The sequence below is a fragment of the Kogia breviceps genome, chromosome 15 (genome assembly GCF_026419965.1).
Source record: "Kogia breviceps isolate mKogBre1 chromosome 15, mKogBre1 haplotype 1, whole genome shotgun sequence".
Lineage (NCBI taxonomy): Eukaryota > Metazoa > Chordata > Mammalia > Artiodactyla > Physeteridae > Kogia > Kogia breviceps.
Window position 1 is genome coordinate 59,692,135 of NC_081324.1, and position 25,621 is coordinate 59,717,755.

The following is a 25,621-nucleotide window of genomic DNA, read 5'->3' on the forward strand; positions in this document are numbered from 1 at the left end:
AATTTAATAACCCCCCCCCCAAATGATTCTAATGTGCAAATTTGGAAACCCCTGCCTTAACCTTAGAGCCCTCTGAGATAGAATAAAAACCACCCCCCGCAGATGAAGAACCTGAGATTAAGCAAACCTGAGTGACTCACCCAGTCTCACCGCAGCCTTAAGGAGAGAGCCAGCCTCTGTGGTCAGGCTGTCGTCTACATCCTTGCTTCTCAAAGTGTGATCCGCAGACCAGCAGCATCACCCGGGAGCTTGTCTTAAATGCAAATTCTGGAACAACACTTATCGAGACCTACTGATCAGAAACTCTGGGGTGGGGCCCAGCACTTGTCACAGGCCTCCAGGATCGTCTGATGCCTGCTGAAGTTTGAGAACCACTGCTACAGAGACATCAAGGTGCCCCGAAGGTCACAGTAACGTGCAGCCAGCCTGGCGAGCTAGATGTGGCCACCCCCTGGCGACCCCTGCACCTGGAGGACACTTTCTGCCGCCACCGCCCGGGGGCGCCCAGCTGCACCCGGGGGGTTGGGGGATGTCAGAGCCGGCGGGAGGGCCCGGCAGGGTCAAGATCCCTGGGAATCGAGCTGGCCCAAGGGAACTGGAAGAACAGTCCCCAAGAGAAGCTCTAAGCCTTTGGTACATTGCAGAGGCTTTTGGTTTCCCTGACTCCCAGGCATTGAAGCCTCCACACCCTTAGTTATTGAAACTTTGGGGATGGGGAGGGTAAAGACTCTAAAAGAGAAGAATAGGTGACTATACAATATGTCCTACCGCAATCACATTCTAATAAGGCACTTTTATTAGACAAGATGTACCTAGTTAACGTAGGTTAACTTTGTAATGTTTGGAGAAATACGCAGATTTTTGACTTATGTATTCATTCCATTGAGAATTGTTTAATTTTTCTCTCTTTTTTTTTTTTTTCTTTTTGTCCGCGTGGAGTGCGGGATCTTAGTTCCCCGACCAGGGATGGAGCCCCGTGCCCCCTGCAGTGGAAGCACGGAATCCTAACCACTGGACCGCCAGGGAACTCCCAAGAATTGTTTAATTTTAAAAGTGCACGTATATACTCTATTTGTAGTTTTGTATCTATCCACAACCCTCTGCTTGCATGATTGAAGTCACAAAAAGGTAAAAGCAAGTCCCCTAAAATGGAGGAGACTTTGGTACGTGCCATATAAGGGTCTTTGTTAATTACCATTAACAGAAAAGTAGTTAGACATATTCTATGAGTGAAGTCAGGGTTATCAAATTAGACATCGCAAATATGCATGATCTGCTCAGACTCCCTTTACATCTAGGAAAAGAACTGGAGAAATTATACATCTCTGTTATTCTGGAGTATTTTAGATCTGGCACAGGTATCCATGATATAAATCTTTGAAATATGGATAAGTCAAAATATTTGTAAATGATTATCCTTTATAAAGTCACAGGTAATGTTCCCATGAGGGGAAGAAAAAGATTCTGTAAGGAAGCTAAAAATTTAATGAGGGCAGAGGGGTCATCCTTGTCTTGTGCTGCACTGTATCTCCAACTCCTGACGTCTCTGGCTTACATCTTCCCAAGTAAAGGTGATAAGGCTTATCTAGAACGGCACTGAACTGGCTGCCAGAAAGTTTCATGAGGAAGCAGCTAAGATAACAACCAGCCAGCACCACACCGGAAACATGGGTGTAGCAAGGTGTTTGGCGTTCTGGGAAAGGCCACCCCAGTCCATATTTCTTTTTGTACATTTTCCCAACCTGGGATTGCCTTTCCTACGCTGATCCTATGCTTGTCTCCATGAAATTCAGTTTTTCACATACCTATTGCATATATTCTGTGTATGGGACCACATGCCAGATTTGCTGGGTTTGCAGAAATAAGCAATTGAAAGCCCTTTGCATGCTGGCAGGTAATAAGCAGGTATAGCGCGGTGTAAGAAGGGTGTCATACTAGCAGAACTGGCACATCTTACCAGAGCACCAAAAGAGAGCATCCATGGAGAAAAGACTTTGAAGGGGTGTGGCATTTGAGGTATTCTTTGAAGAACGGATAAAATGTTCAGCTAGATAAAATATCTGAGTGGGAGGAGAACATTCCAAACAGAAGGAATGGCATGAGTAGGAGTCTGGACCATGAGGTCTGCTTGGGGATCAGGCAAACCACTTGTCTCTGAACAAAAAATGTATGTGGCTAGAAAGGAGAGAAGTGAAAAAACAAAACAAAACAAAACAAAAGGATGAGGATGCTAGTTGTGTCCAAATACAAAAATATCTTTACCTGCCAGGCCAAAGTTAATTTCTATTTAATTTCACGGGCAGTGGTTGGAAATGGAAGTTTACTGAGTAGAGCAAGTCAGTGCCATTGGGATTGCACTTGGAAGGGTTTTTGCAGTTACTGGTATGGAGGGGATGCAGGAAGTTACCAGAGCCTGAAGACGGTGGCGGAGGGAATAAAAATTTGGAAAACATATTTGAGAGATATTTCAAAAGCTTCTTAGACTTGGCAGTTGGTTGGGTTTTGGAGAAGGATTGCCAGGTTTTGTGCCTGGGTGACTGAGGAAATCTTAGAGTCATTAACGTAGGGAGTTCACCAGGTTTTGTATATTGAATTTACTTATACTAAAATGAATCTGTAATTCTAACTTGGGGGAAACACATAGCTACTACCTTCTTCAGGGAAAAAAAAAAAAAAAAACCTCTAATCTTTACTTTTGGCTCTGATTTCCTGCTCAGTCGTCCTCAAAAATGTTCGATCAGTTCCTGAAACTAGAAGAAATTTAAAGCTCAGAGGAGCTAAAATACTGCAAGCTAACTTTTATAGTTTATTTTTCCAGGCCATTCCTGAGTAGAGATAGACAGGAAATGAATGGTTACTGTAACTGAGATGTTTGTAGTATAAATACAATTTGTTAACTTTAGACCATTTTCCTAGGTTTTATTCCTCCCATATAACTCAAATTGTGTTTTATTCTGGGGAGAGAAAAAAATATATAGGTGATCTAAAAAAGTAAAGTTAAGCTGTACTTCTGATTTTGTGTGCAAATTGTATCCTATAAATTATACTGTGACCCGTCATTCGGAGAACTCCAAAAAAAAAAAAAAAAACCCTAAATCTTCTTCATTTCCTTTGTGTTTTCTAAAGGTCAAATGCTGCAAATACTGGCCAGATGACACAGAGATCTACAAAGACATTAAAGTCACCCTAATAGAAACAGAGCTACTGGCAGAATATGTGATAAGAACATTTGCTGTTGAAAAGGTAAGTTTTCACACTGCTTGGAAAAGCTTTGGTCAGACATTAGTGATACCAGCCTCATTAAGTTATCTGGGATAACTCATACGTGGTCACACCTGAACGCAGGTAGGCTCTATCCAGTGATTTCTCAAGATTGCATCTTGCCCTGCGATTCTGTAATAGCTCAGTTCCGTCTTTGAAGCAAATCATTCCCATTTCATGAAAATCCGTGTCTTGCAACTAAACTGAAAGATACACCTAGCTGTCTACTTCCTTTTTCTTTGTAACCTGATTGATATTGTTCAGCTCATCTCTCTGTCCTCGTTCAGAGACAGTTCAATAAATGTCCTTCATGCCGTATGTCCATGTGGGTTTCCCAGTGTTGAGTTCGTGTCGGTGTGGAGACACAGGTCCTACCTCCTCCTGGATCCCCTCCACGTCCTTGAGGCTTTTCCAGCCTATGGTTTAATATGGACTGATGGATTTTCCAGGTGGAAGCTTCTACCTGGAAACACACATAAGGAGACCCAGGACGCTCTTGCATGAACCAGCGCTTCCATCCATTCACTCCCATGCTGGTTTCAGCCCTCGGGCCCTGCGGGCCTGGGCTCCTGAATGCTGTGCTCTGTCCTACGGCCTCATCCCACATGCGTGGATGGGGCCTGCTGCTCTGTGCCTTCTCCACAGGGCGTAACAGGGAATCTCCTTTCTCCCCCTCTTTCTGCTGACATAGGGAGGGGCCGGAAGCGAAGCAAACTGCAGTCCATCCAGAGAAGTGTCACAGGTAGTCTGTGGGGGGTAGTGGAGGTGACGTGGCTGACAAACGCTCTGCCTTCCTGTCCTCACCTTGCCTCGAAGAAGGGGACCCACGGTTTTGTCTCTGAGGTCTCCCGGCTTCTGTCCATGGCTGAGCCTTGCACTGGATGTGGCGATGCCGGCATGAATTTACCAGTGGCGGGTGCCCTTGCAGGCCCCGAGTTGTAAGTGGACCAGGGCAGTTGGCTCCCAGGCCTCCTCCCTACTTCTCACTGCATCTCAATGCACTTTCTGGATTAACGAGACCAGTTTTAGGAAATGAGGAAATTGCAGCGTTTGCTTACTGGCTCATTTACCCTGATATTTTCAACTACCTCTCCTGGTTTTCAAATCCCTATTTGTCATACAGTCACAAGGCTGAAGAGACTTTCATTTATTTTAATCTGTTTCTCAAACTATTTAGCTCTTTTTTTTCCCCTCAGCCTGTCTTTTTTAATAAGCAGGCAGGAGGCTTAGAGACTTCAAATAACGTGGAGTTCTGGCTGACTCAGTTCTTCAAGTTCTGAACCTCACACTTTGATGTCGGGTTTTTCCCATCTTAGGCAGGATTGGGGGGGGGGGGAAACATATGGAGGATTTTTGTATGGCTCTTGGCAAGAACACTCATGAATAACTGCATTGAAACAGATAGTGATAAAAGACCCAGAATATTTTCTTCTTTAAAACAAAACAAAAAAAGCATCCACAAGCCATCACTTAAACGTAGAGTTCTTTGAACAATAGTCAGCTCTCTAATAAGCTGAAAATGCATCTCTGTGGCTAAAGGAAGGATTTGTTTGTCTCTTTGCTCTTTTCTTAACCTCTTAGTGGTCTCGGCTACATCCCCAGCTGCACAGAAATGTTTCTGAAATACCCAGTTATTTAGTCCTCAGACAAGCAGCAAAGAGGTAGTGGGAGGAAGGAAAGGATGAGGAGTTTGCGAAAGCGTTTGGGGAAATCAAAATGACATGTTGCCGGATTTTCTAACGGGGCAATTGGAATCTCTAAGGAAAACAAATCATTAGTACGTCTGTGGAGCACTTCTTGTAGGTTTTAAACTTCCTCATTAGAAAGGAAACTTAAAAAAAAAAAAAGCAGCCAAGTGAAGTGTATACTTTGAGAGTCCTCCAATTCTGCTTCTATTTTGAGAGTAGTCACATCAGGGGACCTAAAGGTGAAAAATGGGTTTGGGCTCCGTTCTGAGAACAAGCAGGCAGGTTTGTAGCCTGAAACTGGTCGGTTCCTGTTTAGCACAGGATGGCCATCCTTCCTTTCCTCTGTAGCTGGTGACTCCAAAAGCTGAACAGCTTGTAAATCACAACGTGCCCATCGTGGCAGGAGGAAGACAGCTGAAAAGTTTCTATGGATCTAGGCTGTCTGGTGACTCTACCCCTGCCGCAGCTGGCAGAAAGGAAGCTGGCGGTGGACACGGAGTTCTCTCTGCCTGGGAGGTGCCTGGGGCTCAGAGAGGCAGGGATATGGTCCTGAATCTGCAAGACAGAGCATGCGCCTGAGGATTCATCCATCCACGCATATTTATCAAGTGCCCACTCTGGGCTAAGCACTACTGTGTGTCGTGGGGTCTTCCTTCCCAGCTATTACAAGGAAAAGGAAGTGAATACCTCGCTTTTACTGGGTTGGCCAAAAAGTTCGTTCGGGTTTTTTTCCGTAAGACGTTATGCAAAATCCCGAACGAACTTTTTGGCCAACCCAACATAGAGCGTTCATACTTATTATATTACGTATAATATGATACTCATTTATTTAGCATTAAATCTTGTTAATGAAAAATGAACAAAAAATATACTTGATATCAAGTTGGGAAATATTTGGACTGTGATCACTGATCACATCTATGGTTTTCCCCCCATATATATTACAAAACAGTGAAAGAAGAAACTGCCGTGTCCATGAACAAGAGTGAGAGGTGACTCAGAAGCCATTTCCATTACTCCTCTTGTCAGTAGTGAACATATTAGAGGGTGGAGGTTTATTTTGGGAAAAGGCTTGCTGCATCCCAGACACTGACATTTACCCTGCTGAGAAAATGAGTCTTAGATCATTTGGGCGCCCAGCCCGTGTTGGATGGAGTTCGGGTTTGGGGATGCTGGATCTGAAATCTAGCAAAGCTAGAAAGGGAAGTGCTCAAAAAGTTAAAATTAAAAACGACAGTGTATGGGAGACATAAATGCCCTTTTGTCCTCTTTGGAATGAATGAATCTTTATTTTAGGCTTTCCCACTTCCTGGGACCACCCCTGCCCTGCCCTGTCGTCCTATGTAAAGCCAGAGGAGCTCTCAGGGTTTAGAGGCTCACCATTTGTCTTCTGATGGAGGCTTTAGCCAAATGTTACCATGGTTTCAGTGATAGAAAGTGTGGGCTCCTAACCACCTAGTAATCTTGCTCTGGAGTCACAGAGCATATTTAGCAGATGACAGTGTTCATTTTCCTTTGTGAATCCCTGACGGCTTAATTCCTTAATGCTTCAACCCCACTAAAGAAAAGCATGATTTTCAAAGAGAAATAAAGCTTCAGCACTTGTGGGTTATTAAACCAAGACAAATGAACGCCCTGATGGCAAACAAGGCTTAACTTTAAAACCTATCATTGTTTGCCTCTTCTAGTCTTTCAAAGCACATAAAAATTCCGAATTTCTTCCTGGCTACCTCTGCATGAACAGCGGCTGATGGTGAAAGTGACAAGGTTCCTGGGTGTTTAATGTTAAGATAATAAAACCAAACCCAGGGCCAACGGAGAAATGGTGTCCAGGAAACAGTGCTGGAAAGAGAGAAGGGGGAAAGTTAAGTCTGATCTCAGGTTTACCTCCAGCCTTGATTCTGGAAGTAATTGTTGTTTTCAAAGTAGACTTTTGTTTTAAAACACAGTCTTAATACATAGGCTCATAGTTAGGAAAAAAAAAAAAAAAAAAAGATGGATATAAATCAACTTATTCTCAAAACAAGAGTAAATTTTTAAAAAATTAAAAACACTTGAAGTCTGTTTTCTTGTGCCTTCCCTTCGGTTCTATGGCGGACCACCCTTTCTCTTCAGGTTACTGGTCTAATATAGAATTCCATCAAAAATACCTCTGGATTTCCATGGTTTATATTTCTTGACATACCCGTTTCCCACAGGCTGACCACTGAAAACAGGAGACACCATCTCCCTATCTCTGCAGCCCCAGCCCCTGGAGTCAGGCCTGAAGCACTGCGTTTGCATCTGATTGTTGGTGATCAGATGAATGGATTAAATATTTACCCCAATTAAAGAGAGAAACCTAACAAACTCGAGTTGCCAGTGAAAAGTGTTTCTCTGGCCTGTCTGGAAAGTGGTCCTTCTTCCAGTGGCATTTCTGCACATCCTCAGCGTGTGCACAGCCCGAGTGCCTGGTGCAAACAGCACCAGGACACGGAAGAGCTGAACAGGGGTCTGCATCTCAGCAGCTGGTCTTGAGCGCACAGATACCCCTTAGTCCCTTCCCGTCCCCGTTCTGTGCGTCCTCTGTGGGCTCGCTCCTCACACCGTAGGATCTCAATGACACACAAACTGTTAACAGAGCCTGCATTAACAGGTTTAGAAAGAAAGCTCAAGGAATCCCAGCGAGGCATCCATTTGCTGCCATTGTACCTGTGTTTTCCCCAAACATCCCCTCCCCTTTCACCCCCACAAACATCTTCCTCCCTGTGAGGAGGCTTTCAAAGTACCTGTTGCACCTAAGAATGACCCTCTTCCCAGCAGCTCACTTTCCCAGCCCCGGGCTCCCTGACTGCTTAGGGGTCCTTGGTGCCCTCCTGGCCCCTCACCGTTTGTTCTCCTTTGTTCTCTTCCCGCGCTGTGCTGACCGACCCCCGGCAGCGAGGTGTTCATGAAATACGCGAGATCAGACAGTTTCACTTCACGGGCTGGCCGGACCACGGCGTCCCCTACCACGCCACCGGGCTGCTAGGATTCGTCCGGCAGGTGAAATCCAAGAGCCCGCCCAACGCAGGCCCGTTGGTGGTGCACTGCAGGTGAGGGGGGCCCGAGGCTCCAAAAGGAAGCACGGGGAGCAGTGGGTGCGGGTCTCCTTGGGGTGATGGCCACGTTTGGAAACGCGATGCATGCGAAAGCGCCAGGTGCCACTGAGTTGTGCACTTTACGATGGTCATTGCGGGTTATGTGAGTTTCACCGCCATAAGAATCTAAGCGGAAGCAGGAGCACAGGAGTCCTTTCTCCTGCGCTGACTGAGCCCTCTCTCTGTGCAGCGCTGGTGCGGGGAGGACCGGCTGTTTCATTGTCATCGACATCATGCTGGACATGGCCGAGAGGGAAGGGGTGGTGGACATCTACAACTGCGTCCGGGAGCTGCGGTCTCGGAGGGTGAACATGGTGCAGACCGAGGTACGGCAGCTCCCGACTGCCCGCCTGCCCGCCTGCCCGCCCTCGGGCTCTGACCCCGGTGCCTGCCCTGCACCCCACCTCCCAGGGCAAGGGGAGAGAAGAGCCAGCAGTTCTGTCTTCAGAAGCCCCCAGGAGAAAAAGTGAAGCACCTGGCCATCCTTCTTGCCCTCCCTCCCTCCTTTTCTTTTCTTTTTCTTTCATAAACACACAGAAAAGGCCAGGAGTCTCCCAGGTAACAGAATCTGCTCCCTGAGGCTAACTTTCCCCTTACTTCTGTGTCCAGGATCCAGTCGAGGGTCTATGTTTAAGCATTTGGGGATGCAATACCATTTCTTTTTATTGTGTCTTTTAAACTAGCTGGTAACCAGAGCGAGACCACTCCTGAGAATAGCCAGGCATTTGCCAAGTGGCCTTTAAGGGTAATCTCTGTGCATTTCGTTCTCTTCCTACTGTCCTTAAAAATTCTGACCAGTGGCCTGGTATCATGGGAATTCGCCCATTTTCTGGAAGTACTCTATACCGACTAGTACTTCTATAAGTTAGAACTCAAGGTGTATCCGGAATTTAAGTATTTGAGAAAAGGTATTCCATCCTGCTCCTAGGAAATTCACATTTTCACTACTATTTGATCCTTTTAAGTAGGCATTACACCCACCACCTGGAAAATGATTCATGAAGTAGAATAAGACTCCCTTACATTTACGTTGTGCATTAAAGTTTACAAAAGCCACTGGGAAACCTAATTTCATTTTTTAACTAACAGAGAAGAATAACAGAAACTGTAAATGCTGCTTCCACGGTCTTTTTTCTTTAGAACAGAGTTTTTGTTTTAAAGATAATAATGATCATAATGTATTTTCCATGTACTTAACAGTTGATCAAATGTCACCACGTCCCCTTTTTCTCACTCAATCCATTTCTGAGGTGTTGTTTAATAGGACTGGGCTGTTTTCGAGAATTAAGAATTCAAGTTATTTATAGAAATTAAAGTAAAAAGTAATGGGCCTCTTTTGCATTTCATGTAATTGGAGAGCAATAGTAAATATGCTAACACTTTACTAATTAACTGTAGGGAAAGCCAGGGCCAATTCAGAATTAGAGGGTTGGTTTTTAAACTGCAGGCTTATACGTACACATGAGAGCTCTTCCCTGGACACATAAGGACTTTCGTAATCATCGCATTAATTAATGTTTCAAAGTAAGTAGCTCTAAGCGCTCAGAACTGTTGATTTTTCATAGTGATGTCTGGTTTCCCTGGACCTTCTTTGCACTGTTAATTTGGTTAGCACATTCCTCTTTTCATTATATGTAGGTAAGATTCTGCGATTTCCTCCTCTGAAATACTGAGTTCCAAACTCGTGGGATCAGAATTGCAGAGACAGTGTAGCTGCACTCACTCCCGCATGACAGTGCCTGCTCTGGGATTTATCAGTGTCTGAGTGGTTTTCATTGATCTGTTTACGGCTTCTGCACCGAGCCCCTGTTTATCTCTTCCTCCCACTATACTGTACTCCGCACATGGCCAGTCACCAATGTGCCCGCCGTCCCGTTAGGGAACAGGATTACTGGTCCTAGAATGACCCCCCTCCTAGCGGTCAGGTCCTCTCCCCTGCTTTCCCTCTGGTGGGAAGGCGTCATCTGTGATGGGTGGACCATTGTTCTGTTTTCCTGTCTGTGTGGGGCTGCCTTCCCTCCCTCTCTAGTTCTTTCTGGTTACCTTGGTTTCTCTACTACTAACGAGTCCCGTCTGCTTCTCCAGGAGCAGTACGTGTTCATCCACGATGCCATCCTGGAAGCCTGTCTTTGTGGGGACACCTCGGTTCCTGCTTCCCAAGTCAGGTCTCTCTATTATGACATGAACAAGCTGGATCCACAGACAAATTCAAGCCAGATTAAAGAGGAATTCCGGGTAAGTCGTGCTAAAGGGACAGGTGTCTGGCTGTGACCTTGCTCCTTAAGAAGAATCTCAGAGTCGGCTCCTGAACCCTTGAGCCAGCACAGGGTTTCTTAGCCTCGGCACTGTTGACTGGGGACTCGATCATCCATTGCCTTGGGGGCTGTCGTGTAGGATGTTTAGCAGCATCCCTGGCCCCTACCCACTGGATGCCAAGAGGCCTCCACCACACCGTTCTGACAACCAAATCACGTGCAGACATTGCCAGTGTCCCCCTGTCGAGAACCACTGGTCTAGCAGAGCCAGGCCCCCCTTTAGCAGGCAGACACTACACTATCTCACAGTGTAACAGGTGCAGCCAGACCAAGCAAGGTGCATTCAGGGTGCTTGCCGGGCAAGAGTTCTTTGTGCAGTTTCTCACATTCACATTGGATCTAAATGCACCTGACTCTGGGCCAATCTGTATCAGCCTCTTACCCCCAAGCGCCCAGATGTCCAGCCCTAGTCGGACTCGATGGCACGTAATCCTGCACACCCACAGTGGTCCTTATGTCTGATGGGCACTGTCTGTGGACCGAGTCCAAGGAGTGTAAAGAGAAATAAAAATCCAACTGTGTCAGTGGGGTTCGGGGAGGAGGGGGACATCAGCTGCAGGAAACGTGGTTCCCCTGAGGTCTGAGACGGGTTCTCTTCCCAAGCGTGTGTCCTCTGTCCTCTAGACCCTGAACATGGTGACACCGACCCTGCGCGTGGAGGACTGCAGCATCGCGCTCCTGCCCCGGAACCACGAGAAGAACCGCTGCATGGACATCCTGCCTCCCGACCGCTGCCTGCCTTTCCTCATCACCCTCGATGGCGAGAGCAGCAACTACATCAACGCCGCCCTCATGGACGTGAGCCCCCTCGCCCCCTGGGCAGGACGTGGGGGGGACGGTCCTCCAGGGACAGTGCCTGTGTTCTCTCCTGACACCTCTGCCCTTGTTTTTTTTAAGATGTAAAATGTATTTTCAACAAAGTGCATTTCAGCGTCCGTATCTGTTTCCGTTGTCGAGACCAATGTTCTTAGTCTCTCTGAGACCCCCGGTCCAGGCGACTGATAAATGAAGGATGTCTCGGTTACTCTCTGAGCACTTCAATTTTTAACCTCCTGGCCGGAGAGCAAGAGACAGCTATTGAGTCACGAAAGCAGCGAAGTGGGATAATATGGTTTGCAGCATTATTTTAGTTCCCATTCCTCCTCATTTGGGCGGTAATTAACATGGGGGAAAAATTGCCTGTCAGCACAGATAGTACACAACTCATTACTTCCTGTCAGTCTGTTTACTTCTAACTGAATGAACATTTGCTGTTCAATTGATGGGCAAAGTGAACGGGTATTTTCAGTGCTAACATGGAAATTTTAATTCTATTGGTGTGTTATCAGTAAAAGCGTATTTAAACTTGTTTGAAGCTCTGCAGAGCTGTAAAAAGCATGTGTGTGTGTCCTTTGATGGCAGGAATAAGTAACACCATCACACATTTAAATGACAAGCGAACAGATTTTAGGAAAAAGAGAACTATTTTAATTATGCATATTTTAAAGTAAAGTTAAATTTTCTCCATTAAGATAGTTATGTATAGGGCCAACATTGCCTTTCTACCAGAAATACCAAAAAAATTATGAAATACTTATTAAGTTTTCTTAGTAGCAAAGTGAGATTATTTTATCCTTATTATTCTGCAGATGAGTCTATATTTGGTCTGTTTTGGCATTGATAATGGTGATAGAATTCAACAATTGTTAAATACATTCAGTGTTTTATGTCACAAACTCCCATGTGTACAAAATAACTTAGCTTCCTCCTGTTACATTTTCCTGGGTATATTTGGATCTTTCTTGTTTGTGTTTGCAGAGCTATAAACAGCCCTCGGCTTTTATAGTCACCCAGCATCCTTTGCCAAACACAGTGAAAGACTTCTGGAGGCTGGTCCTGGATTATCACTGCACGTCTGTAGTTATGCTGAACGATGTGGATCCGGCCCAGGTGAGACTCGAGAATTATGGCCGTCAGGGCCCGTGCCCGGGGTCAAATCTGTGTTTGCTTTGTTTGCACGTGGAGAAGTTCAGTCCCCCGGTGGCAGGTCACAAACGCCAGGCAAGGACGGAGAACCAGAGATGCTAAAAACCCGTGTTAAAAACCAGACGGGATTAGGGGTGGGCGCAGAAAATAGTCTGAAACCAAAAGAGGTGGTGGGAGTGACAGAGCGAGACAGGGTCAGAAACTGGGCTGTTACCGGGGGATAGAAATTGTGACCAGATGGGCTTCCCTGGTGGCGCGGTGATTAAGAATCCGCCTGCCAATGCAGGGGACATGGTTTTGAACCCTGGTCCGGGAAGATCCCACATGCCGCGGAGCAACTAAGCCCGTGTGGCACAACTACCGAGCCTGTGCTCCAGAGCCCACGAGCCACAACTACTGAGCCCATGCGCCACAACTACTGAAGCCCACGTGCCCAGAGCCTGTGCTCCACAACAAGAGAAGCCACTGCAATGAGAAGCCTGCGCACCTCAACGAAGAGCAGCCCCTGCTCACCGCAGCTAGAGAAAGCCAGCATGCAGCAATGAAGACCCAATGCAGCCAAAAATTAATACATAAATTAATTTTTTTTAAAAGAAGGAAGAGAAATAGTGACCAGAGGGAGATACAAGGTAACGGGCAGAGTCAGAGCTGAACCGGAGCCTGAAGGTCGCAGGGCAAGCAGACCAGGACTGTGAAGTAAGGCCGTCAGCCTCTGACACAGTCCCAGATCCCATCTGGGAGCATCTGTGCGCCTCCTGGCACAGCCCACTTGGAGCCCTCAGGTGGCAATCATGGAGAGGGTGGCATTGCAGGCCGACAAGCCATTCTAAGGGACAGCAATTACTTTGTCAGCTCTTTGGTAAAGATATTAAAAAGAAATAAAACTGGGACTTGAAGATAAGAAAAAGTCAGAATGATCAATGGGGCTTTTTCATAGCTCTTCTTCTTAAACATAAAAAGGCAGAGAGAACTGGATGGTGGTGACTCAGTGTTAGTAATGGAGTGAGAAGCATTTTTTTTAAGGGACTCGTTCAGGACAGCCTGAGCGCAGGGGCCCTGGGAGCTGGATGTATTGCCTTAGGGCCCGGCTATTCCAATGGAGGGCTGACCTGCTGTGAGAGAGGCCCTTGTTAAGTAGTTTGAACTTGGCATGTTGTAAGAATAAACTTGCTCTGGAACTGAATTAATTTTCTATCTCATAGACACAAATCCTTTAAAAAAAAAAAAAAATGTCTGAAGTATTGCAGCATCCGAACTGGACGAGATTTTTCCTTCCTAAAATCCATTTGATTTTCATCAATCTGCCATAAATCCCATGGACCTTCACTTCAATTCTGTAATGTTTTTAATTATGTTTGAGGCACTACATTATCTTGCTATGGCTCTAGCCGGAAGACTAGTTAATGAAATAATAATAATAATCCTTGTCCTCATCTAGTCCTTTTTACTTAAGAACCTTAAATATTTTAGGAGTCTTCCCCAGCGATTCTTCTCCGAAGGATAGATGGCAACCATTGATAAAGACAAGCAGACACCACAGCTGGGGAGACTTCAAAGACACAACCGGGGGCTTCCCTGGTGGCGCAGTGGTTGAGAGTCCGCCTGCCGATGCAGGGGACACGGGTTCGTGCCCCGGTCCGGGAAGATCCCACATGCCGCGGAGCGGCTGGGCCCATGAGCCATGGCCGCTGAGCCTGCGCGTCCGGAGCCTGTGCTCCGCAACGGGAGAGGCCACAACAGTGAGAGGCCCGCGTACCGGGAGAAAAAAAAAAAAGACACAACCGGAAATAGGACCAAGGATCCTGATTTTCTAACTCACAATGCCATGGGTTAAATTTCACTCATTCAACAGTCCTTAGTCATAGACAGAGGATAAGAGACGGTTCAGAATCGTTGTTTTTCCCCTAATGTGAATCCTGAAATGTAGTGATACACTGTTTTTTTATCATTAGTGAACCAGACATCAGTGATTTTCACGTGTTCTTTTTGAACGACAGTGTTTGAATTCTAAAGCTGCATTCTAACCCCAAACTGTCTGGACTCACACCCGGCAGGAGAGACAGAGAAGCCCCAGTTCCATTCGGCAGACAGAGCCAGTGTTGAGAGTCAGAGAAAAGTTGCTCCTGGGATTCAGCCTTTTAGAGAACACTAAACGGAGCATTTGAACCGAAAGTCTTTGCAATTGCACAGGAATAGCCCTCAACTACTTTAAGTATTTATAGGTCCGGTTCATGGACATGTTATGCACCGTTTAAGCCATTTTCCACACGGTTTCCTTGGGCAGAATGCAGAATGCCGTGTGCCAGGAGCCAAGCACCGGCCCGGGCCGTTTCTGTTTCTCTGGTGTAAGTGACAAGCTTTAGATCAGGGCCTGAACTGAGAGAGCGAACAGAGAGCAAAGCTGGCTCAGTCAGGAGAAAATGGGCAGAACGGTTCAAACGTGCGGGTTCGAGCTTTTACGACCAGCTCAGCTTCCCATCGTACACCTGTTAATTTCAACAGTGGGTACCCTCGGGTATCAAAAAGAAGATAAAGCTTCAGCAGGCTGTCTTTTGACAAGGCAGTTTTATAACGTCACCAGGAAGCACTGGTGAAGAAGGAAAAATTTCGTGGAAGCATTATTTTTAAATTATAAATGTAGTTTCTAAAATACTATAGACTTAGCTAATGTAAAAAGGACACTTAGTAATACTCTACTTTCATTCTTGATCATGAAATCCAAACCTTTAACTTCTGTAATAGAGGGAGGGAGATGGTTTCGGTTGACCCACTGAAAACTATCTTACAATCTTGCGTGTAAATCAACTGTTGTAACTTTGGATGATGAGATTTCAGCTCCTTCGGAAAATAAAAGTCATCAGTAAAAGGAATTTCAAGCAGTAGGTTCTCCCTTCGTGGTACATCATTCTGCTTAAAATGAGATGTTCTTCATCTGCTCTTGGCCCAAAAAGAAACCGATTGTAGAATAATGAAGTAGTTCCCTCTTGCCCCTCCCCCCAGCCATTTGTCCCTCAGGTAAATCAGAAAGAAAAAAGTTAAATGCTGCTCCCCAAACATCACTGCATACCAAGTCCCCAAAGAAGTTTCACTGCAGGCTTTAAATGCCTTAATTAAGGTCTTCAGGCTTTCGAAAAGGTTTGGGAGAACAGATGAGGGGGGTTTCTCACCTATCTCCAAGTTCACTGTTTCTGTGGGGCAGCAGTAAATGAAAGCCCCTCCCTCATCAGTCACCCTGGCCCAGCACCCCACCCTCCACCCTCATGTCACGTGCATCACATTCTTGCAAAAGTCCTAGTTTCCCAGTATCACCAATAACTGGAGTTTGAGACTCTAGGAAATTGTGTCTTTAATTAAAGCCACCTCCGGGTAAAAACAGCAGAGCAGTTACTCTTATTACACCAGGTTTCCTAGATGTGAGCTGGGGGGGTTTGGACCAGAGCATGAAAATGCAACCCAACACTATTATCAGTATCTTGTCACAAAACAGCCCTGTTCTTAAAAGTGACTACAAACTGCAAGGCAAGCCCAGATGGGAGGATGGATATTTGGGCGTTAACAGGTATGTCTTCATCTCAAGTGTCTTAGGTCTTATAGTGGCAGCTCGTGGCATCTCCCCAGGGCCTGAGAAGAGTTCCTTTCAGCAGCGAAAGGGATCTTACAGCATGTGTTCAATAGCACCCACATGACCTCCTTGGGAAGCAGAATTCCTCGTGGCTTAAAGATGCTTTTGGAGAAAATGGAGAAAAAAGTACTAGACGGACAGGTGGATTTAAGGGCTCAGTCAACAAGAAAGTCCTCAAGTCGACTTGCTGGAAGGAAGAGAGAGAAAAGAAAGGAAATGAAGTGAATCTAGGGCGTTTGGTCCTGATGCCGGTAGTGACCGTATCCAAACTGTGAGCAGTAAATTGTATTTTTATCATTAACGTCGCGTCTCTGTGTTCTTAACTCAGTTGTGTCCGCAGTACTGGCCAGAGAATGGAGTCCACAGACACGGCCCCATCCAGGTGGAATTTGTTTCTGCTGACCTGGAAGAAGACATCATCAGCAGGATATTCCGAATTTACAACGCAGCCCGAGTAAGATCCGTGGCCACCATGGCTGGTGTTGTGATTTCATGATTTTCTCATTCATTGAATAGGTAGAGTGTCTGTGTCAGTCACCGTTCTGGGAGCTTGGAGTCCCTTCAAGGAGTTTGTGAACTCACTGACCTTATGGAGCTTACGTTCTAAAGGGAGAAGACAGGGAGAGGATAAAGACAACACATATCCTACTAGATTTGTTAACAAGCGGTGGGTGCTGTAGGAAAAAAAAGTGGGGAGGCAGAAGGTGCCGGGGCCTGGACCAGAGGGCAAGCAGATGTTCCATGTGAGCAAAGTCCTGACTGGAGTGAAAGGGCAGCCATGTGCTCCCGTGCAGGCAGCTTTGCAGGCGGAAGTGACAGTCAGTGCAAAGGCCCTGAGGCAGGGCCTTGTCTGGTGAGTTCCCGGAACAGTAAGGAGGCTGATGTGGCTGCAGCCCAGGAAGCGAGGGTGGGAGTAGCTGCTGGGGCGGAGGTCCAAGGGGTCGAGGGGACAGAGATCACGTAGGACCTTGCAGGCCGCTGCCAGGACTGGGGCTTTTGCTGTGAAGGAAAGGAGCCGTTACAGGGTTTTGAGTAGAAGAGTCATGAGCTATAACCTGCCATTTAAAAGGTGCACTCTGGCTTCTGTGTTGAGAACAGACAGTAAGAGAGACGCACCAGGAGGCTATTATAATAATCCAGGCGAGAAGGGACAAAGCAGAACGGAGTGGCAGCAGGGAGAGGTGTGGGAGGTGCAGACAGTCTGATGTATTTTGACGGCAGAGCCGATCAGATTGGCCAATCGTTTGGATCCCAGGGAGTCGAGGTGGCTCTCGGGATTTGGGTCCTGAGAACTAGATGGAGCAGACGTTAACCAGGTTAGGAAAGGCTGTGCGGGTAACGGGATTGTTAGGGGTGGGGGAACGCATGAACAGAGGGTCCGTTCGGGGGGAATATACTGGGTTCAAGACGACTATTAGATGCCTATGTGGGAATATCAGGTAAGCCTTCGAGTCTGTGAGGGTGCAATTCAGGAGAGAGGTCTGAACTGGAGACACAAATTGAGGACTTATTGGAAGACTTAAAGCCGTGAGACTGAATGAAACCATTGAGAGAGAGAAGAGAAAGGGACCCGAGAAGTGAGCACGGGGCCTCCATCAGCAAGAGGTCTGGGAGGAAGGGGTCCAGGGCAGAGGGGAGAGAGCAGTGAAGGGGGAGGAACAGCCAGGAGGGGAAGGAGAGAGTGAGATCCCCTGTGTCGGGTGCTGCCGACAGCCACGGAGGATTTAGCCTGAGAGGTTTAGCCATGGCCAGGTTACTTCCTGAATCCTGCAATTCCATTTAATTATGACGAGAGATTAATTAACTATTGCTATCTTAGCAAGAGTCACACCCAAGAAGCAGAACCATATTCTACTCCCAGGAAACAGGGTGTAACCTGTGTCTCCCTGAGCTCACAAACATTGCCAGGTCATAATTTATCCTTTACGTTTAATTTACCTGTAATTAAAGTCAAGCCTTTTTACCACTCGCTGCTCACTGTGGTCAGTGCTCAGGTTTGCGCTGTTTTTCACAAAACTGTGTGAGCAAAGGCCCAACCGGAGTGAGGGGCCCCTTTTGCAAAACAATAGCATTCTGCTTGCTTTTATTTGTCTGGCCTGTCGTTGGAAACACATGGATTTTTTTTTAACATGTTTATTGGAGTATAATTGCTTTTCAGTGTTGTGTTAGTTTCTGCCGTATAACAAAGTGAATCAGCTATATGTATATCCCCATATCCCCTCCCTCTTGCGTCTCCCTCCCACCCTCCCTATCCCACCCCTCTAGGTGGTCACAAAGCACCAAGCTGACCTCCCTGTGCTATGCAGCAGCTTCCTACTAGCTATCCATATTACATTTGGTAGTGTATATATGTCAATGCTACTCTCTCATTCGTCCCAGCTTACCCTTCCCCCTCCCCGTGTCCTCAAGTCCATTCCCTACATCTGCGTCTTTATTCCTGTCCTGCCCTTAGGTTCCTTTTTTTTTTTTTTTTTTTTTTTTTAGATTCCATATATATGTGTTAGCATACGGTATTTGTTTTTCTCTTTCTGACTTACTTCACTCTGTATGACAGACTCTAGGTCCATCCACCTCACTACAAATAACTCAATTTCGTTTCTTTTTATGGCTGAGTAATATTCCATTGTATGTATGTGCCACATGTTCTTTATCCATTCATCTGTCGATGGATACTTAGGTTGCTTCCATGTCCTGCCTGTTGTAAATAGTGCTGCAATAAACATTGTGGTACATGACTCTTTTTAAATTATGGTTTTCTCAGGGTATATGCCCAGTAGTGGTGGGATTGCTGGGTAGTACGGTAGTTCTATTTTTAGTTTTTTAAGGAACCTCCATACTGTTCTCCATAGTGACTCTTATCGATTTACATTCCCACCAACAGTGCAAGAGGGTTCCCTTTTTTCCACACACTCTCCAGTATTTATTGTTTGTAGATTTTTTGATGATGGCCATTCTGACCGGTGTGAGGTAATACCTCATTGTGGTTTTGATTTGCATTTCTCTAATGATTAGTGATATTCAGCATCTTTTCATGTGTTTTTTGGCAATCTGTATATCTTCCTTGGAGAAATGTCTGTTTAGGTCTTCTGCCCATTTTTGGATTGCGTTGTTTGTTTTTTGATATTGAGGTGCAGGAGCTGCTTGTATATTTTGGAGATTAATCATTGGTCAGTTTCTTCATTTGCAAATATTTTCTCCCATTCTGAGGGTTGTCTTTTTGTCTTTTATATGGTTTCCTTTGCTGTGCTAAAGCTTTTAGGTTTCATCAGGTCCCATTTGTTTATTTTGTTTTTCTTTCTATTTCTCTAGGAGGTGGGTCAAAAAGGATCTTGCTGTGATTTATGTCATAGAGTGTTCTGCCTATGTTTTCCTCTAAGAGTTTTACAGTGTCTGGCCTTACATTTAGGTCTTTAATCCATTTTGAGTTTATTTTTGTGTGTGGTGTTAGGGATTGTTCTAATTTCATACTTTTACATGTACCTGTCCACTTTTCCCAGCACCACTTATTGTAGAGGCTCTCTTTTCTCCATTGTATACTCTTGCTTCCTTTATCAAAGATAAGGTGACCGGGCTTCCCTGGTGGCACAGTGGTTGAGAGTCCGCCTGCCAATGAAGGGGACACAGGTTTGTGCCCCAGTCCGGGAAGATCCCACATGCCGCAGAGCGGCTAGGCCTGTGAGCCACGGCTGTTGATCCTGCGTGTCCGGAGCCTGTGCTCCGCAACAGGAGAGGCCACAACAGTGAGAGGCCCGCATACCGAAAAAAAAAAAAAAAAAAAGGTGACCATATGTGCGTGGGTTTATCTCTGGGCTTTTTTTTTTGCAGTACACGGGCCTCTCACTGCTGTGGCCTCTCCCGTTGCGGAGCACAGGCTCTGGACGCGTAGGCTCAGCGGCCATGGCTCACGGGCCCAGCCGCTCCGCGGCATGTGGGATCTTCCCAGACTGGGGCACGAACCCATGTCCCCTGCATCGGCAGGCGGACTCTCAACCACTGCGCCACCAGGAAGCCCTGGGCTTTCTATCCTGTTCTATTGATCTATATTTCTGTTTTTGTGCCAGTACCATACTGTCTGGATTACTGTAGCTTTGTAATATCGTCTGAAGTCCGGGAGCCTGATTCCTCCAGCTCCGTTTTTCTTTCTCAAGATTGCTTTGGCTATTCAGGGTCTTTTGTGTTTCCATACAAATTGTGAAATCTTTTGTTCTAGTTCTGTGAAAAATGCCATTGGTAGTTTGATAGGGATTGCATTGAATCTGTAGATTGCTTTGGGTAGTAGAGTCATTTTCACAATGTTGATTCTTCCAATCCAAGAACATGGTATATCTCTCCATCTGTTTGTATCATCTTTAATTTCTTTCATCAGTGTCTTATACTTTTCTGCATACAGGTCTTTTGTCTCCTTAGGTAGGTTTATTCCTAGGTATTTTATTCTTTTTGTTGCAATGGTAAATGGGAGTGTTTCCTTAATTTCTCTTTCAGATTTTTCATTGTTAGCATATAGGAATGCAGGAGATTTCTGTGCATTAATTTTGTATCCTGCTACTCTACCAAATTCATTGATTAGCTCTAGTAGTTTTCTGGTAGCATCTTTAGGATTCTCTATGTTTAGTATCATGTCATCTGCAAACAGTGACAGCTTTACTTCTTTTCTGATTTGGATTCTTTTTATTACTTTTTTCTTCTCTGATTGCTGTGGCTAAAACTTCCAAAACTATGTTGAATAATAGTGGTGAGAGTGATCAACCTTGTCTTGTTCCTGATCTTAGAGGAAATGGTTTCAGTTTTTCACCATTGAGAACGATGTTGGCTGTGGGTTTGTCATATATGGCCTTTATTATGTTGAGGTAGGTTCCCTGTATGCCTACTTTCTGGAGAGTTTTTAGCATCACATGGTTTTTTATAATGGCTCCAGATTGAAACTTGTAACTCTTTGGGCCAGTAGATGCTTCCTTCGTTATTTACAGGCAGGCCCCTCCTTCCCTCGTGCCCACTGGGGTGAGTAGGTGGGATCAGCCTGCTGGAGTTCAGCCCCGGGAATAATGCCTGCTTTCTCTCCACTCCCCGCTTGTTGCCTCTCTGCAGCCCCAGGACGGGTACCGGATGGTGCAGCAGTTCCAGTTCCTGGGCTGGCCCATGTACAGGGACACGCCCGTGTCCAAGCGCTCCTTCTTGAAGCTCATCCGCCAGGTGGACAAGTGGCAGGAGGAATACAACGGTGGGGAAGGCCGCACGGTTGTGCACTGCCTGTAAGTGCTCAGATCCACTGGGCTGACGCCCTGCTTCACTGCCTCTCATTTCACTATAGATGGAGAAGAAATAAGCAGGTCTGAGTGAAAGCTCATCAGTCCGCTCATTAAGTGTTTGGTTTGCTTTGCAGAAAACAAGATCATGCACGTTTTACATTTGGATAGGGTGTCACTGCTATAAAATGAGCCCTGACCTTGTGGTTGGGAGCCAATGCCCTCCCCCCCAAAAAAAACAGTACCTGGGTGGGTTCAGTGAGCTCCTACTAGCTCTTGAGAGCCCATTGTTAAGCTTTGGGGAATTTTCTGAGCTGGTTGTTAAACTGTTGGTAACTTGAAATCATCGGTGGTGGGGGTATTTACATCACAGACATCGGCAAAGGCCACAATCCGGGCACCCTCCCTGATAGGGCAAAGCTGGTTTACCAGCTCACTAGTTGGTAATTCTATTGGATTTCATGTCAGAGGTTTCAAAGGAACCGTCTCCTTCTTTGTGATTTTTAAGAGAGTTTTGTTTTGTCTCGTTTTGTTTGCCTGGGGATATATATATATTGGGAAGATTTGGTTACAGCCAGTGTCTCCAAACTGGTCTCCTGGCTGGCAGTTTTAGCAGGTGCTAAAACGGGAGAACTTGGTTACAGAATAATGGTTCCTGACCTTGGATGCACATTTGGGGAGCTTTAAAAAAAAAAAAAAAACTATGCCCAGGCCACAGCAAAACCACCTAAATCAAAACCTCTGGGGGTGCGAGGACCTGGATTGTTTCAGAGTTCCCCCAAGGTTAAGAGCCACTGGCTCGAGTCTCCGTGCTTTTCAAAGCACTTTCACCTACATTTTCTCGTAGGTGATGGTAGCAGCTAATCAGCCAGCTGGAGCTGGCTTAATGGAGCCTGCGATTAGAAAGCCCTGCAGTCAGGGGAGATGGGTAGAGAATTTGTGGAAACTGAAAGTATAAGCTGATGTCTCTTTTCAGTGGAGTGTCATTAGAAGCACACAGTGAGATCTCTCCCGAACTGAAAGGAAGATAAAGCTCTACTCTGGGCAGACCGGCCCTTGTGAAATCGACAGGCGAGGCTAAGGGCTGGGTTACAGTCCACTGGGTGCTGTATCTCCCGCAATGCAGCCCCCGTACCCCAAACCCCACCCCCACCCTGGGGTCTGGGAGCCCCTTTCGGCACCGAACGTGCCAGTGTCTCGTCCTGCAGGAAACTGCTGTGCCCTCGGGATGAATCGTATGAACCGACTCATACCTGCCCTCCGTCAGAGGCCCCACCCCCAAAACCTTGCCTTCCTTCTCAGGGACCCAGTTCATTAAAAACATCTCCACCGAGAAAATGTCCAAAAGGATCGATTAACAGCTCACGTCCGCGTTTTTATTTCTCTACGCCCAGATATAACTTCTGATCAAAATACAATCAGAAGGTCACCTGTGTGAGTTCATACAAGCCCAGAAAGGAAAACTGACATTTTGGTTAGAGTTTGTATTCGATCCGTTAGGTTTTTAGGAGATACTAAAAATAGTTTGCAGTTACCGATTTCTGCATCTGGACTCCACCAGCATCTGGACTAGGAATGCCACGCTTCCTAGTAGCTTCCTAACAAGGGCCAGTGCTGTAACCCAAAGGGCTACATCCCAAGAGGGGAGCTGAGGCACAGGACAGGCCTGAGGGGAAGACACAAAGACCCCTTGAATCACTGCACTTCATAGCCACGCTCTCCCAAGGCACAGCTGCGACCCCGAACTAAACCATTACATCGACAGCGGGTCGTTCTTTAACTCCAGTGGACGTGGTGGGCACCTGCTGCTTCTGCCCTCCGACCGGCCCAGCCCCCATCCCCCTGGACTTTTCTTTGGAACCACCATCCCCACCAAAAGTCCCTGCTGTTCCTGTGGGGCTGCCTCGTCCTCTCTCAGCATCACGGTGGGCATGAGACCCAGGCCTGCTGAGGATGCTGATCGTTGTTGAGATTTAAAAATCTTAATCTAAGGTTTTTTAGTTGTGGGAACAAAGTTTGGTTCAATTGGTATTCTCCAGTTCATGCCAGGAAAGGATGCTTTGACCCCCAAAGGCAACCTCCTTTCCGTCTCTAAAGAGAGATCTTCGTATTCAGCAAAGCGCAGCGCCACCTACTGGCTTTGGGCAGAGCGTCCCTGCCCAAGACGCCCTCCAGGGCTGTGAATTGGATGGTTCCTTGAGCCGCATTATGGCTCGCACTAAGCAAATGGGATTCTTTTTCTTTACACATGTCTTCCAGCTAGTAAAAACAGACAGAATGGAGAGAATTAAGATATCACCATCTTTCAGCCTTTGATGAAAGTAATGGAAGTAGACAGTGGTCGTTGACAGCTGCTGAAAGCGTTAGGTGAAAATCCGATGGGGGAAGAGCAGTGAGGCGTCAGTGCAAAGAGAGAACACAAAACTAAGGGAGCGGAAGAGAAAGTCCAGGAACGGAGCCACACCTCGGGGTCTCCTGATTCACAACAAGGTCCCACAGCACACACCTACTGCAGGGCAGTGGTGTCCCTTCTCATGCTACACACAGAAAGCATCTACAGGTGGATTGTAGACCAACACATGAAAAGGAAAACAACGAAGCTTCTAGAGAAAATCTTCAAGACCATGGGGTAACCAGAGATGTGTTACACAGGACAGTATCCACAAAGGAAAACATTGGTAAATTGGATTTCATTAAAACTAAGCACTCCTGTCCATCCAAAGACCGCAGTGAGAGTGAAAACACAAGACAGGACAAAGAGTTTTGCGCTACATACATCTGACAAAGGATTCGTAGCCAGAATGCCTAAGAACTACTGCAAGTCAGTAGGAAAAGGATAGACACTCCAATTGTTTGGGCAGAACACTTGATAAGAACTTCATTTTTTTAAAAAAAGAATAGCCAATAAGCATAGAAAAGGCATCATTAGTTTTCAGGAAAATGCACATTAAAATACATTAAAATCGGATGCCCCTGCATGCTCACCAGAATGGCTAAAATTTAAACGATAAATAAATGATTCTAAGTGTTGGGAAGCTGTGGAGCAACTGGACTCCCAAACACTGCTGGTTGGAAGTAAATATGTACAACCATTTTGGAGCTGGTTAACAGCATCTACTAAAGCTAAATATAAATGTATCCTCTGAGCTCTTCTCCTCTGAGGTCTGTGACTACAGAAATGAGTCATATATGCAATAGGAAACATGCTTATAGCAGGTATACTCATGATATGGAAAACTGCAAACATCCCAAACATTTGTCAGCTCCTAGATAAATTATACAGTAGTATAATTATACAGTAGTATATCCATTCAATGGAATTGTTCTCAGCAGTGTAAGAGAACAAACTACTGATACAATATGGGTGATTCTCACACAGATAATATTAAGTGAAATAAGCCAGACTCAAAAGAGTATATATTATATGATTCCGTGTATTCAAAATTCAAAAACAGACAAAAGAAACTTATGATGCTAGACATGAGAACAAAGATTATCTTGGGGTATTGATGGTGTTGATGAGGAAGGAATATTGGGAGGAGGGGGGTGCAGGGGGCTGATAGCGGTCTGTACCTTGATCTGAATGGTGGTTACGTGGCATATGCATTTGTAGAAGTTAACAGAGATCTAGATTTACCATTTGTGGACTTAATTGTAGGTATGTTATACTTTATCTAAAAAATTGATTAGGAACTTAATCATGGAATGATCAAGCTGGCATTTGAACACAGAGGTCAATCTTAAGATCACGGAACAGGTTGATATCTTGTGCCCGCTTCCCAATGAAAGTTCATTTATAAAGTATCCTTGTCCCCCCCCAAAAAAAATCCTGAATTCTTATGACGCTCTGGAGCTAACTCCCAATTAACAGGAAGTATAGGATTAGAAATTGGTGTGTTAAGTGCTTCTCAGAGATACAGTGAATGAGAACAACCCAGAATGTGGGTTGTCACTTTCCCCTGCAGGGAAAATGACCCCATTTCCTCAACAAATAAGTTACCAAGAGAAAAAAAGAAGAGAGCAAAGAGGAACCTATAGATTAAAATAAACTTGCAAGACATGTCAACCAAATGCAATGTGTGGACTTTGCTTGGATGAGGATTTGAAAAAGTTAACTGTAAGAAAATGTCGGAAACAATCTTGAAAATTTGGACAGTGTCTAGAAATTTGATTCTGTTAAACTGTAGTGTTTATTTTAGGTGTGATAATAATGATATTGTGTTTATTTAAAAAAGAATCCTTTATCTACTTGGAAAAGGGGTTGATTCCAGAGCTGGTGCAGGGAAGAAGATACAGGATGAGTATAGAACATCTTGTGGTTCTAGAAAGTAAGGAAGTGCTTGAAAAGAGATGGAGGAACCAGCCTGATGGAGCTCCTAATGTCCAAAACCGGAACAATTTCAGCAAC

At 45.7% G+C, this 25,621-nt stretch overlaps 1 protein-coding gene across 4 annotated transcripts in view; it reads left to right on the forward strand.

Moving 5' to 3' along the window:
- Nucleotides 1-25,621, forward strand: part of PTPRM (protein tyrosine phosphatase receptor type M) — a 760,161-nt gene that overhangs the window by 723,922 nt on the left and 10,618 nt on the right. For all 4 annotated transcript variants that reach the window (XM_059041256.2, XM_059041252.2, XM_059041253.2 and 1 more), the window contains 8 exons: nt 3,127-3,243; nt 7,869-8,023; nt 8,259-8,394; nt 10,154-10,303; nt 11,008-11,181; nt 12,181-12,312; nt 16,299-16,424; nt 21,056-21,219. In XM_059041256.2, the coding sequence (XP_058897239.1) occupies nt 3,127-3,243; nt 7,869-8,023; nt 8,259-8,394; nt 10,154-10,303; nt 11,008-11,181; nt 12,181-12,312; nt 16,299-16,424; nt 21,056-21,219 (1,154 nt within the window). The remainder of the gene's footprint in view (nt 1-3,126; nt 3,244-7,868; nt 8,024-8,258; nt 8,395-10,153; nt 10,304-11,007; nt 11,182-12,180; nt 12,313-16,298; nt 16,425-21,055; nt 21,220-25,621) is intronic.